General features: G+C 61.8%; 1 protein-coding gene across 2 annotated transcripts in view; it reads left to right on the top strand.

Annotated features, from left to right (window-relative positions):
- LRP1 (LDL receptor related protein 1) overlaps window positions 1-14,014 on the top strand; it is a 79,910-nt gene that overhangs the window by 52,407 nt on the left and 13,489 nt on the right. For both annotated transcript variants that reach the window (XM_064591057.1, XM_064591056.1), the window contains 25 exons: window positions 192-326; window positions 533-662; window positions 804-930; window positions 1,343-1,494; window positions 1,595-1,719; window positions 2,036-2,413; window positions 3,723-3,912; window positions 6,589-6,793; window positions 7,147-7,339; window positions 8,122-8,247; window positions 8,446-8,574; window positions 8,884-9,003; window positions 9,154-9,267; window positions 9,536-9,685; window positions 9,764-9,886; window positions 10,131-10,247; window positions 10,428-10,556; window positions 10,809-10,931; window positions 11,084-11,224; window positions 11,313-11,503; window positions 12,340-12,523; window positions 12,631-12,716; window positions 12,895-13,014; window positions 13,378-13,565; window positions 13,702-13,907. In XM_064591057.1, the coding sequence (XP_064447127.1) occupies window positions 192-326; window positions 533-662; window positions 804-930; window positions 1,343-1,494; window positions 1,595-1,719; window positions 2,036-2,413; window positions 3,723-3,912; window positions 6,589-6,793; window positions 7,147-7,339; window positions 8,122-8,247; window positions 8,446-8,574; window positions 8,884-9,003; window positions 9,154-9,267; window positions 9,536-9,685; window positions 9,764-9,886; window positions 10,131-10,247; window positions 10,428-10,556; window positions 10,809-10,931; window positions 11,084-11,224; window positions 11,313-11,503; window positions 12,340-12,523; window positions 12,631-12,716; window positions 12,895-13,014; window positions 13,378-13,565; window positions 13,702-13,907 (3,882 nt within the window). The remainder of the gene's footprint in view (window positions 1-191; window positions 327-532; window positions 663-803; window positions 931-1,342; window positions 1,495-1,594; window positions 1,720-2,035; window positions 2,414-3,722; window positions 3,913-6,588; window positions 6,794-7,146; window positions 7,340-8,121; window positions 8,248-8,445; window positions 8,575-8,883; window positions 9,004-9,153; window positions 9,268-9,535; window positions 9,686-9,763; window positions 9,887-10,130; window positions 10,248-10,427; window positions 10,557-10,808; window positions 10,932-11,083; window positions 11,225-11,312; window positions 11,504-12,339; window positions 12,524-12,630; window positions 12,717-12,894; window positions 13,015-13,377; window positions 13,566-13,701; window positions 13,908-14,014) is intronic.

Here is a 14,014-nt window from a genome sequence, read left to right as displayed (position 1 = left end):
AATGAGAGGCTGCCTGACCACAGCTGGAGGGGGAGACAACACAGCTACCCTCCCCCTCAGGCTCTGTCTTCCCTCCCAAGCCCCCTCCCCCCCCAGCACTCACCTCCATTTTGACACCATTTGATTCTGACACCCCCCCCACTTTTCCCCCACCTTGTGGGACATCCTCATGTTGGCTCCTCTACCTCCAGAAAATGACACCATTTACTGGGTGGACATGGGCCTAAGCACTATTAGCCGGGCTAAGCGAGACCAGACATGGCGCGAGGATGTGGTGACCAATGGCATTGGCCGCGTGGAGGGCATCGCCGTGGACTGGATTGCAGGTGAGCCATGAGAGGGTCCTGGGTGGGCTGGGGGCCTCCAGGTGAGGTGGAGGCCTGGTGGGGGGCATGTGGGATCTCAGGAGCAGTCTGAGGAGAAGAAGTAAGCCAGAATAGATGGGGGAGCAGCAGGGATCTAGAGGCTGGAAAGGGACCAGGTACATGCGTTCCCACCCAATCCCCCTAATCTCCACCCACTCCCTCCTTAGGCAACATCTACTGGACCGACCAGGGCTTTGATGTCATCGAGGTCGCCCGGCTCAATGGCTCTTTCCGCTACGTGGTCATCTCCCAGGGTCTGGATAAGCCCCGGGCCATCACTGTCCACCCAGAGAAGGGGTGAGAAGCTGGACAGGCTGCCCACTTCCCAACCCTGGCTCGGGTCTGGCCTGGTCACTCTGCACAGCCCGCACTGACGAGACCCTCTCTCCTCCATGGTCTGGGGACTGACCCCCAACTTCTACCTCCTCCGCCCCACAGGTATCTGTTCTGGACTGAGTGGGGCCAGTATCCACGTATTGAGCGGTCTCGGCTAGATGGTACTGAGCGAGTCGTGCTGGTTAATGTCAGCATCAGCTGGCCCAATGGCATCTCGGTGGACTACCAGGTTTGGGTGCAGGCTTGGCCCTGGAGCCCACGGGATATCCAGACCCCATGCTCTGGGGGGGAGGCTCCCCTTACCCTATGCTCTGCTCCCCGTTGACTCTCCCGGTGATGAGGCCCTATTTGGTGGGGAGATACGGACCCAAGGTAGTCATGGGGTCTTCTGGCCCAGCTCCCGACCCAGAGTGGGACTCCTGCCACCCCAGAGAGGGTAGGGGCCGTCACTCAGAAGCGAGGACTTGAAGGCATGCCTAGAGGTTGTCAGATCGGCAGGTCAGAGGGCAGGGAGGATATGGAGGAAGAAAGAGAAAGACACGGGAGGCAGGAGTGAGTGGGACACGCCCTGTGGCCCAGGACACTGGGGCTGGCGGGGAGCACTGGGCATTGGAGGTGAGGTGGGTGCCTCTGGCCTATAGGATGGGAAGCTGTACTGGTGTGATGCCCGGACAGACAAGATTGAGCGGATCGACCTGGAGACGGGCGAGAACCGTGAGGTGGTTCTGTCCAGCAACAACATGGACATGTTCTCCGTGTCTGTGTTTGAGGATTTCATCTACTGGAGTGACAGGTGAGGGCTTCTGCCCTGGCCTTCTCCTCCACCATCCATTCCCGCCCTCCTGGCCTCCGTCAAGGCCCTGCTCACAGCCTAGCCCTTCCCTTACCCCCAGGACTCATGCCAATGGCTCCATCAAACGTGGGAGTAAGGACAATGCTACAGAGTCTGTGCCCCTGAGAACGGGCATCGGTGTCCAGCTCAAAGACATCAAAGTCTTCAACCGGGACCGCCAGAAAGGTGAGGCTGGGGCCCTGGGCCAGGCAGGAGAGGCACACGGGGGGCCCCTTGGCCTGGGAGTGATCCCCCGGAGTGAGAGGGCCTGGGAGAGATGCGGGACCCACAGGGGCACTTGGCAGCAGCCCCAGAGAGCCAAGAGTGGGGAAGAGAGGCTGAGGAGCTCTAGGACCGGTCCGGGAGCCGAGCGCAGGGGCTGGGAGGGTTGCCTGTGCTGAGGCCCTGGGGTACCGCAGCCAGAGCCTCCCCCGGCTGAGAGGTTGGAGGCACCAGCGAGCTACGCTCTGTGACCATCTCCTTCCCTGCGCCTTCCCGCCAGGCACGAACGTGTGCGCGGTGGCCAACGGCGGTTGCCAGCAGCTGTGTCTGTACCGGGGTGGGGAGCAGCGGGCCTGTGCCTGCGCCCACGGGATGCTGGCTGAAGACGGGGCATCGTGCCGCGAGTACGCCGGCTACCTGCTCTACTCAGAGCGCACCATCCTCAAGAGCATCCACCTGTCTGACGAGCGCAACCTCAACGCGCCCGTGCAGCCCTTCGAGGATCCTGAGCACATGAAGAATGTCATTGCTCTGGCCTTTGACTACCGAGCAGGCACCTCCCCGGGCACCCCCAACCGCATCTTCTTCAGCGACATCCACTTCGGGAACATCCAGCAGATCAACGACGATGGCTCGGAGAGGACCACCATTGTGGAGAGTGAGCCCAGACCCCGATCCTCCCCGGGAAGGGGAGGGTTGAGGGCTGTGGGGAGGACCGGCACCGCCTGAGGGGAGAAAAGCCCTCGGCCTGCCCACCGTGCCCCAGATCTGAATCCCAGCTGTGACTGCATCCCTGACAATTCGCCAGCTAACCACACTGCACCCATTATAGTTACTTGAAAGTTTCTCCTCATTTGGAGTCAGAGTCGCCTCCCCTCTTCCTTCCCCCTCTGGCCCCAGTTTGCCCCCAGGTGCAACAGAATAAGCCAGAGCTCTGCTCTGTGTGGCCGGGACTCATGGCACAGGCTGCAGAGAGTCTGGGTTCAGCCCCAGACACAGGATTTCAGGCACTTGGGCCAGTTTCCTCTGCTGTCCAAGCCTCAGATGTCTCATGTGCATAGAGAGAGAGGGTCACCTGAAGGGCAGGTGTGACAGCTTAGCTCAGCACAGGACATGTGTGCATGCTCCACAGAGAGTACTGAGAGCTAGAGATAGCATCCTAGAACAGCTGTTCGGCTCTTTGCAAAGCGCTCTTTTGTTCCGCTACGGTTTTCTCTTCTGGCTGGATAACCCCTGATCCTTTGACTCACTCCTTTGCTCATTCCTTCATTCATCCTGTCCACAAAGACCTGCCGGTCACGGAACTAGATGCTGGTATCCAGTGATGGTATACATCTGTCCGTTGAACCTCCTCTGGACATGTCCCACTCCACGCAGAACGCGCCTGTCTAAAAATGTGTCCAAAGCTCAACTAGATACTCTGCAACCGTAGCTTGATCAAGAGAGACTGGCAAGAACTGTCCCCTCCCTTCGGGCCATTGTTTAAGCTACAGTACTTCTAATGCTGCAGCCTTCTGGCAAGCGCAGCATCATACAGCTAGAAGCCACGAAAACCCAAGGCTTTTTCTCTTGGGCTATGGTTCCACTAGTCATCGTGCACTTAATTCTTTAACCAGAGTTTAGGATGTTTACGAACAATCCGGTTCAGGTCTTGTTCAGTTGGAAGCTCCCAGTACAGCCCAAGTCGGGTGTGATTTACCAAAATCCATAAAGCCATTTCTACCCAGCTGTGGGGAGACGCAGGAAGAGGGGTCAGGGAGATGCACCATGGATCATTTGCGTAGAAAATAGGGAAGGATGGGGGGGCTTGGGGGTGCCCAGGGCTGTGCTTCCACGTGCCCCCCAGCTCCCACACATCCCCATACAGCCCCAATATGCCAGAGGAGTGGGTGCTCCAGGCCGTCATCCCCCTTCGGCTCTGCTCCCTGGCCCCATCCCGACCCACGACTGCTCCTCTCCCGTTGCAGATGTGGGCTCCGTGGAAGGCCTGGCCTATCACCGTGGCTGGGATACCCTCTACTGGACAAGCTACACAACATCCACCATCACCCGCCACACAGTCGACCAGACCCGCCCAGGGGCCTTCGAGCGTGAGACGGTCATTACCATGTCAGGAGACGACCACCCACGGGCCTTTGTGCTGGATGAGTGCCAGAAGTGAGCTGCTGGGTGCAGGGAGTGGGGAGCGGGGAGGGCTAGGCCACAGGGTGGCAGAAGCTGCCCCAGGCAGCCCCGGGTAGGGGTGTAGCGGCAGGAGAGGCTGACTGTCCCCCGGGATTAGCTACCTCCTTGCTTTGTGACCTTGGACCAGCTATATGAACTGTCTGAGCTTCAGTTTCCTCATCTGTAATATGACAATAATATTTCCGGTGCCTGAACCAAGGGAAGGATCAGGGGGATTCTGAAGGACAATTCTGGCTCAGTGATGAATTGATTCATTCATCGGAGAGCCATGGTCAAGGCACATAGTAGGTCCTCTGTGTTTCTGGCACATGAAGCTTCAGGCAAAGGTTGTTCACTGAACACCTGCTGTATGGAAGCCTTCATCTGGGCCCATTTAAACCACCTAGCTGGGGAGAGAAACCATAGTGCTGGGAAGCGCAGAGCCTGGTATAGGACGGTATGTGATGACCAAGAAGCATCCCAGAGGCCATGCTGTGGCCCTGGGCCTAGACGTGGGGAGGTCAGGGAGGGGCAGCCCAAACATAGGGCAATGCTTTGAGCAACTGCTGGAGGAGGGGGAGTGCTCTAGGCAGGGAAGGACTGTGAGGGGCCTACCCATGCCCGGTCAGGGAGTCCCCATGGGCAGGAGCAAGCATGCGGATGGCCCAGGAGGCTGGGATCAGGATGCAAGGGAGTCAGAGCACGAGTCAGGAGGACTTGGGAGGAAATACCCCCGGGTCTCCACCTGCTCTGCTCTCCTGCAGGGCCAGCCCCCCGCTCCATTTCCAATGTGTGGGCCTCTGGTGAACCACCCCCTCACCTTAGAAATCCTGGCCCACGTGAAAGCAAAACTGTTTTCCCCAGAACTCAGCAACCCTTGGAATATTTTCCCAAAGCTTTGCTAGGAAACTAAGGGACAAACAAAACCCCAAAACAGCTACTTAGAAACGGGGAGTGTACCAAACCTAGATTCCTTACCCTGATGTCACTCAAGTCCAGCCTCAGCCCAGCCTGCCTGGCCCTGCAGACCAGCACAAGGGCCCTCTCCCTGGTCTGCCTCACCCTGGCCTGCACATACATGGCTCAAGACAAAGATCCTCTCTTACCTCTGTGACCCTTGGTGACTTTACCTGTCTTGGGCTGGCCCCAGGGCCTGTCGCTTATGGGCCTGGAGCCTCCATGAACGGGTGGTGCGGCTGGGTACCCCTGCCTGCTTCCCACCCCCAATCCAGAGGTGATGGAGCACTGTGGCTTCTAGAAGCTCCCTCATGGCTGCCCACCAGGTTCCTTTGCTCTGAGCCCAGGGGATTCCATCATTCACTCAGCAAATGGCTTTTGAGAACCAACAATGTGCTGAGGAGCCAGGGGAGGATGAGATGGACCTTGGCTCTACCTCAGGCCTATTTGATGTTAATCATGAGGCTTCAGGGAGCTTTATGAGTGTGTAACAGGATGTGACCCAGCTGGATATCAAGGAACGCGTCCTCAAGGCGGCAGCACCTGAGCTGGGGTCTGGAGGATGACCCGGGTGAACTGAAGCCAGGGCAGGGTGCAGGAGAAAGAGCTGAACTCTCTGGGAGAGGCCCTCTCTTGGCCAGAAGGAGCGAGTGCTGGGGGGGCGGGCAGTGTGCACCCAGATGAAGGAGACAGGGACCTCCTGCTGAGCCTACCCTACAGCTGGCCCTCAGGAAAGCCCCTCCTCCCGGGCCTCCCCCACCCCCACCCCAGCCCCTTCCTGGGGCGTGGTTTTACCAAGCCTGGAACCCTCAGCTGTGGGACATGTCCTTCTTCCACACGCAACAGTTTGTCACGGTAAAAGGAAAGCCACTTCCTACCACAGAGTCAACTGGACCCTACCTGAGGGTATGGAAGTCCCTGGTTGGGGACCAACAACGCCAGGAGGCTGACTCTAGCAGCTGCGCCTGGGACACCCATTTTCTCCTGTGGAGGCCAGAGAGAGATGGCACCATCCTCGATGGCATCATGCCACCATCCAAACTCCCATCCTGATTCCAGGAGCCATCCAGAACCGCCCCCAAGCTGCGGCGCAGACTCCAAATAGGCAAAAGCCTGAAATTATGGAGAGGGTGCTTTTCAAGAACTTCTTGAGGGTAGGATCTGTGTGTCCCTGGCACTGGCAGACACGAGACACTCACAAGGGTGTCCTCGATGCCGGGCGAAAAGCAGTTAAGAATGAAAGACTGGGAAATAGTCCTGTGACATCATTAGGTGAACATTAACTCTTAATCCTTCAACCGTTCTACGAGGCAGGTAGTAGTATTATCCCCGCCTCATAGAGAAGGAAACTGAGGCACAGAGAAGTTAAGTGACTTCCTGAGGTTCCTCACTGGTAAGTGGCAGGGCTCTGATCGGAACCCAGAGCCTGCCTTACTCGGCTACACTGTCTCTCAGTAAAAGCAGATAGTCGTTTCCCAGACGCTGAGAAATACGTGTACACGCGTACCCACACAGAGACCCTGTGGCAGCTGCCCGCTCTGGGCGCCGGGGCTGTGTTGGCCTTGGTGGCTGTGAGGCTGCCCGGGGTGCTGGCATCTGGGTCACACCCTGGCTGACCCTTGGGTTCTGGTCGATTCCTGGCCCTCGCCCGGGCCCTCCACGACAGACTCCCCGGCTTTGACTCCTGATCCCCGTGGCTCTCCCTTCCCCCAGCCTGATGTTCTGGACCAACTGGAACGAGCAGCACCCCAGCATCATGCGGGCAGCCCTGTCGGGAGCCAATGTCCTGACTCTCATCGAGAAGGACATCCGCACCCCCAACGGCCTGGCCATCGACCACCGTGCTGAGAAGCTCTACTTCTCCGACGCCACCCTGGACAAGATCGAGCGGTGCGAGTATGACGGCTCTCACCGCTATGTGAGTCTGGGGTCGCTGACGGAGCGGGGGGCTCGAGGTGGGCTGGGGTCAGGGGATGGCTGGTCAGCCAAGAAGGAGATGGCCCAGGCAGAAAGGGAGGCGCCCTGGTGGGATGATTCTGGAGGAGAATGAGGCACAAACATTGCCACTTAGCTGTGTGGCCGCGTGCGGCGCTCATCCTGTGCAGGCTCGGCTTCCTCGTCGGTTCAGTGTGGAAACGGCAAGATGCGTCTGTGGGTCCTTCCCCCTCCAGACTGTGTCCAGGGACCCTCGCCCCTGGGGCCAGCTGCAGTGGGGTGGACTTGGGGAGAGGCCCGAGCCCACCCGTGACGGGCCCCGTGCTGTTGCCACAGGTGATCCTGAAGTCGGAGCCAGTCCACCCCTTCGGGCTGGCTGTGTACGGGGAGCACATCTTCTGGACCGACTGGGTGCGGCGAGCCGTGCAGCGGGCCAACAAGTACGTGGGCAGTGACATGAAGCTGCTGCGCGTGGACATCCCCCAGCAGCCCATGGGCATCATCGCCGTGGCCAATGACACCAACAGCTGTGAGTGGGGCCACTGCCACCAGCCTTGCTCTCCTGCCCATGGTGCCAGCACGTACACACACACACGCATGCACACACACGCGCGCGCGCACACACGCGCACGACGCACGCACTACACCCTGGTCTCGTTCTCCCAGAGCCTCCATGTGCAGACATACACTTGTACACACCTTCACCCCAAGAAACTCCAAAATGCCTAACGCTCCTCTACTCCAGCTCCCTCAAGACATCTTTGCGCACGCACACACACACACGTACGCACATTCACACGACCCACCACTGGTCTCACCTGAATTCTTGGACATCCCAGCACATGCCCTAGTCCTTCTCCCACCCAGAACCACATGTGCCCCCAGAGCTGATCACACACATCCCAGGCTCTGCCTACCCCGTGCTCTGCGTGCACATGTGCGTGTACATGCGTGTGCACAGAGACACTCCCACCCTGGATCTGCCTTGCCCCATGGCCCCCACCCAGATCCGTAGCTTTCCCAGGCCTCTCACACATACTCCTGGGCCCCACCACAATGCTCCTTAGACTTGAATCTCCCCAAGCACACAACGAAGCCCACATCATCCCCTAAGACTACCCCCCCACCCCAGGCCCACCCCAAACACTCCCCCTGGCCCTCCCATAGCACCTTTTCTGCTCCCCCAGCCGGGTGCCGCTGTGCCAGGGCTGGGGCTAGGAAGCTCCGTGAAGCTGTGTGAGTGGGTGTGGGCATCCTGTGTGTGCACAGCCAGGGACACTCCTAGCCCATTGTCGTCCGTCCCTGTTCCAGGCGAGCTCTCCCCTTGCCGCGTCAACAATGGGGGCTGCCAGGACCTGTGTCTGCTCACTCACCAAGGCCATGTCAACTGCTCTTGCCGAGGGGGCCGCATCCTCCAAGAGGACCTCACCTGCCGTGGTGAGAGACGGGGGACACTGGTGGGGGACCCTGGGCACACACTGGGGACCATCACCTCCCAGACTCCAACAGCCCGGCCCCCCGAATAGTTTTACCAAGGAGAAACTGAGGATGACCTGAGTTCCGGGGGGTAGAGGGGTAGAAGCATTCGAGGCCCCAGGGCCCAGACTCATGAGGCTCCCTCCACGCCCCCTGCAGCCGTGAACTCCTCCTGCCGGGCACAAGATGAGTTCGACTGTGCCAACGGTGAATGCATCAACTTCAGCCTGACTTGTGATGGTGTCTCCCACTGCAAGGACAAGTCTGACGAGAAGCCATCCTACTGTAGTAAGGCGCCCCCTGCAGCCTCAGCGCCCCACCTTCCTCCCTTACCCCTGGCCTCCAGGCTCCCCAGCCTCTGCCTCCAGCAGGGCCCAGCGTGGGAGTGAGGGGAGCAAAAGCTCCATGACCCACTCCGTGGCTGAGGAGTCTGGGGAGGTCGTGAAGGGCAGAAGCACCGCTAACCCTGGGCCAGACCCAGAGCAGGGCTGAGCAGGTTGTCAAGGGAACAGACGAGCGAGCGAGGTCCCATCGGAGGCAGCGCCTCCCCCGGAGCTGCTGCTGACTGGTGGCCCACTCCCCTGCTCCCCTCCGCAGACTCACGCCGCTGCAAGAAGACCTTCCGCCAGTGCAACAACGGGCGCTGTGTGTCCAACATGCTCTGGTGCAACGGGGCGGACGACTGCGGGGACGGCTCCGACGAGATTCCCTGCAACAGTGAGTGGGACCCCGCTTCCGTCCCCCCCACCTCCCCAGGCCCCACAGGGTCTGCTTCAGCGCGCTCTGCGGGGGTGCCTGGGGTCTCCTGGTCCCCATGGCGGGGCGGGGGGCTCCGGCCTGATGGTCTTGGGGTGGGTGCTGTTCTAGAGACGGCCTGCGGCGTGGGCGAGTTCCGCTGCCGGGACGGCACCTGCATTGGGAACTCCAGCCGCTGCAACCAGTTTGTGGACTGCGAGGACGCCTCTGACGAGATGAACTGCAGTGAGTGACACCAGTCCCCTGTGCCTCCTAGTCCTGCTCCCTCGCCTCCTGCCTGGCCTGCTCGCTTGGCGGCCTCGGTCCCCTCACAGCCTCTGTGCTCCTGCCCCCTGACTGACTCCAGGCCTGGGCTCCGGGGTGGCGTGAGTAGAAGGGGTGGTCAGCATCTCCTCCCCTGAAGGGTACCAGGCCACTTTCTAAAACAGCAAGGGCAGCTCTGGGGGAGGGAGTGTGGAGGGCCGGCTGTCACCCGCATCCCTGCCCCCGCCAGGCGCCACCGACTGCAGCAGCTACTTCCGCCTGGGCGTGAAAGGTGTGCGCTTCCAGCCCTGTGAGCGGACCTCCCTCTGCTACGCCCCTAGCTGGGTGTGTGACGGTGCCAACGACTGCGGGGACTACAGCGACGAGCGCGACTGCCCAGGTCCTGCCTCGGGCCGGTGGGCGGCGGTGGGCGGGCCCTCCAGGGCACCAGGGCCCTCACGCCTCCCTCTCCCCCCAGGAGTGAAGCGCCCCAGATGCCCCCTGAATTACTTCGCCTGCCCCAGCGGGCGCTGCATCCCCATGAGCTGGACGTGTGACAAGGAGGACGACTGTGAACACGGCGAGGATGAGACCCACTGCAGTGAGTGCCCCACCGCAGCGCCCACCCACCACGGCCACGGAGTCCCAGTCCATGCCCCAGCTTTCAGTTCCCTCGCAGGAAGCGTCCCCTTGGGAGAAGGGCACCCAGGGCCCCCCTGTCTAGCTCATGCTGAGCCCCCACAAAGGGAGGCCTTGGGTCTCTCCTGTCCGTCCTCCACCTGCCTGCCCGACAGAGTGCCCTGCCATCCCCTCCCCCATCTCACTTTGGTTTCCAACCGCCCCAGACAAGTTCTGCTCGGAGGCCCAGTTTGAGTGCCAGAACCATCGCTGCATCTCCAAGCAGTGGTTGTGTGACGGCAGTGACGACTGCGGGGACGGCTCGGACGAGGCGGCTCACTGCGGTGAGGGGTGGCTGTGGTCAGCTCAGGGAGGGGCTCCTGAGGGACAGACGCCCCCACACACCCACACACCCACACACCCTCCTACAGGAGGGGCGGCATGAGCGTGGGGATGTCACACCGACTGCCCAGCCCGCTGTGCCTGCTCCTGAATCTCTTGGCGGCTCCCTGTCCCCCCAACAGAAGGCAAGACATGCGGCCCCTCCTCCTTCTCCTGCCCCGGAACCCACGTGTGTGTCCCCGAGCGCTGGCTCTGTGACGGTGACAAGGACTGTGCGGACGGTGCTGATGAGAGCATCACAGCTGGCTGCTGTGAGTGGCGGAGGGGGGTGGTGTGAGGAGTGGGGTGGGTGGCAGGTGGCCACAGTCTCACTCTACAGAAGGGGAAACTGAGGCCAAGGAGAGGCGGTGCTTCAGCCAGGGTCGCTCAGGTGGTTAGTGGCAGAGCCCTGTCTACAACCCAGATGGCTGGCTGTGCACTCGGACCCCACGAAGGTCCCGGGGACAGGCAGCGGCTGGTCAGGTGGGGGCTGAGGGGCCATGTCCGCCCGTCTCCATCCGCAGTGTACAACAGCACCTGCGACGACCGCGAGTTCATGTGCCAGAATCGCCAGTGCATCCCCAAGCACTTCGTGTGTGACCACGACCGGGACTGCGCAGATGGCTCCGACGAGTCCCCTGAGTGTGGTGAGGGTGCTGGGCCTCCGGTGGGCGGGCCGGCCTGCGGGGGGTCGGGGGGCCGAGTGGCGGTGGCAGCAGGGGCGTGCCCTGCCCTCCCTGCACCTGGGCCCCGCCGGAGCCTCCAGCCTCACCCCCTCACCCCGCCCCTCCGCCCCCAGAGTACCCGACCTGTGGTCCCAACGAGTTCCGCTGCGCCAACGGGCGCTGTCTGAGCTCCCGCCAGTGGGCGTGCGACGGCGAAAACGACTGCCACGACCAGAGCGACGAGGCCCCCAAGAACCCGCACTGCAGCAGCTCAGGTGGGCCCAAAGCCCGGCCCCTCCCCAGCTTCGCCCCCCCATCCCGGCAGCCCCCCTCCCCCCGCTGACCTGCCCCTCCCCCCCCCAGAGCACAAGTGCAACGCCTCCTCGCAGTTCCTGTGCAGCAGCGGGCGCTGTGTGGCCGAGGCTCTGCTCTGCAACGGGCAGGATGACTGCGGGGACGGCTCGGACGAGCGCGGCTGCCACGTCAACGAGTGTCTCAGCCGCAAGCTCAGTGGCTGTAGCCAGGACTGCGAGGACCTCAAGATTGGCTTCAAGGTGTGCCCCACCCCGGAGTGGGAGCTCCCACACCCCCAAGGCCGGCAGGAGCTCCGTTCCCCACCCCCTATTCATTCATTTGCTGGCTCATTCGTTCACTGAGGGCGCATTGGGCACCTAGGCTGCCGGGCAGTGTTCTAGGTGCCGAGGCCCCAGTGGGGAACAGAAACGAAGCCTGTGCTTGGGGTTCTCCCTCTCTTTGGACGGTAGAGCCAGCAAGGGCTGCGGGAGAAGGAGGGATGTGCAGATGTCAGGGGGGCGCCAGAGGTAGGGGTACCCAGTTCAAGGGTGAGGCCCGACGGGAGCACCGAATCTGGGAGTTTTCACCGTAGAGACAGCATTTAAATCCGTGAGCCCGGAGACGTTCCCCAAGGGAGTGAGTGTAGATGGAAAAGAGGGGAGGCCCAAGGCCTGAGCCCTGTGCTCAGCCACACCAAGGCCGGTGGGGGGTGGTTTGTGAGGGCGGCCGGCAGAGGAGCCTGAGAAGGGGCAGCGGCTGGGGTGGGAAAGCAGCTGAGTGAAGAGAGCCTCGGAGGAGGAGCATGATCAGCTCCGTCAGATAGTGCTCACGGGCCACATAAGATGAGGCCTAAGCGTCATCCTCTGGGGATAGAAGCAGGGGGGTCACGGGTCACCGCCGTGTGAGAGCCAGACTGCTGGCATGGGGCAGCTCAGCCCGTGCTTGCTGCCTGCCCACCCTGCCAGCCTCGGTTTCCCCAGCAGAGCCAGCCGCCCCGGGGTGGAGGGAGCCGGAGCCCCAGTCTCCAGGGGCGGGGTGGGGGAGGGGAGGCCCAGACGCCTGCCCATGCCCAGCGCAAGGCTCCCTGTGCCCGCAGTGTCGCTGCCGCCCCGGCTTCCGCCTGAAGGACGACGGCCGGACGTGTGCTGACGTGGATGAGTGCAGCTCCACGTTCCCCTGCAGTCAGCGCTGCATCAACACACACGGCAGCTACAAGTGTCTGTGCGTGGAGGGCTACGCCCCCCGCGGTGGCGACCCCCACAGCTGCAAAGCCGTGACTGGTGAGACGGGCACCTGGAGGGCATCCAAGGGCTCGCACAGCTGGGGGCCGGGGGTGCCGGCTCGTGCCACAGCTGAGCCAGGCTGAGCCAGGACGCTCTCCCTCCAGATGAGGAGCCGTTCCTGATCTTTGCCAACCGGTACTACCTACGCAAGCTCAACCTGGATGGCTCCAACTACACGCTGCTTAAGCAGGTGCCGGGCCTGGCCCTCCTCACCCCACCTGTCTCCCCAGGCCCAGAGCTACGTACCCTGCCCTGTACAGCCCCCTCATCCTCCCCACTTGGGCCCGTGTTCGTCACCCCGACTGACTTCTCCAGCCCCCCGTGTCCTGAGCCTGTGGTCCTCCTTCTCCCCTGCCCCCCATATCCAGGGCCTGAACAATGCCGTCGCCTTGGACTTTGACTACCGAGAGCAGATGATTTACTGGACGGACGTGACGACCCAGGGCAGCATGATCCGAAGAATGCACCTTAACGGGAGTAACGTGCAGGTGATGCCCGGGTCACTGCACAACTCTGCTTGTCCTGGCTTCTCCCTCCCCTCCAAGCTCAGAGAGTGAGGTCTGGGAGATTCCTCCTGCTCTTTTCCTAGTCATCGGTAGCTTCCCCCTTAGGGCTGGCCTCTCTTAAATGCACACCCCAGGTACTATGGGGCTTGGGGTGCGGTCTCTCTCACCTGGAGACCCCTGTCCTAGAGCCTCCGCCAACACCAGGCCCAGCGCTGGGCCTTCTCCATCCGTTGTCCTCCCTGCCAAGCTGGAGGACGGAGCTCCGCTTCACTTGACACCAGGGGGAAGACTGAGGGTCCCGCCCCAGGTCACCCAGAGCTCTTCCTTCCCTGCCCCTGCCCACAGGTGCTGCATCGGACAGGCCTCAGCAACCCGGACGGCCTGGCTGTGGACTGGGTGGGCGGCAACCTGTACTGGTGTGACAAAGGCCGGGACACCATCGAGGTGTCCAAGCTCAACGGGGCCTACCGGACAGTGCTGGTCAGCTCTGGCCTCCGTGAGCCCAGGGCTCTGGTGGTGGATGTCCAGAACGGGTACGCGGGTGAAGAGGGTTGGGGGAGCCCCTGAAAGCCAGCAGTGTGCTCAGGCATCCAGGCCCAGCCTCCCTGCGGGCTCCCGGTGGGCCCAGTCACAGGATCTCTTAGGGCTCACTGCCTGCCCACCTGCCAGGTACCTGTACTGGACAGACTGGGGTGACCACTCACTGATCGGCCGGATAGGCATGGATGGGTCTGGCCGCAGTGTCATCGTGGACACCAAGATCACATGGCCCAACGGCCTGACACTGGACTACGTCACCGAGCGCATCTACTGGGCTGATGCCCGCGAGGACTACATTGAGTTTGCCAGCCTGGATGGCTCTAATCGCCATGTCGGTCAGTGAGGCTGCCTGCGCACAGCAGACCTGGGGGCTGGGGGTCTGAGGCTCCGGAGGATCAGGCCACTGGGGCAAGAGCACAGGATTAAAAGCCAGAGGGCATGG

The sequence above is a fragment of the Mirounga angustirostris genome, unplaced genomic scaffold (genome assembly GCF_029215605.1).
Source record: "Mirounga angustirostris isolate CCGP_5_RB_7025 unplaced genomic scaffold, mMirAng1.0.hap1 SCAF_5, whole genome shotgun sequence".
Lineage (NCBI taxonomy): Eukaryota > Metazoa > Chordata > Mammalia > Carnivora > Phocidae > Mirounga > Mirounga angustirostris.
This window is presented reverse-complemented; position numbering and strand designations above follow the sequence as displayed.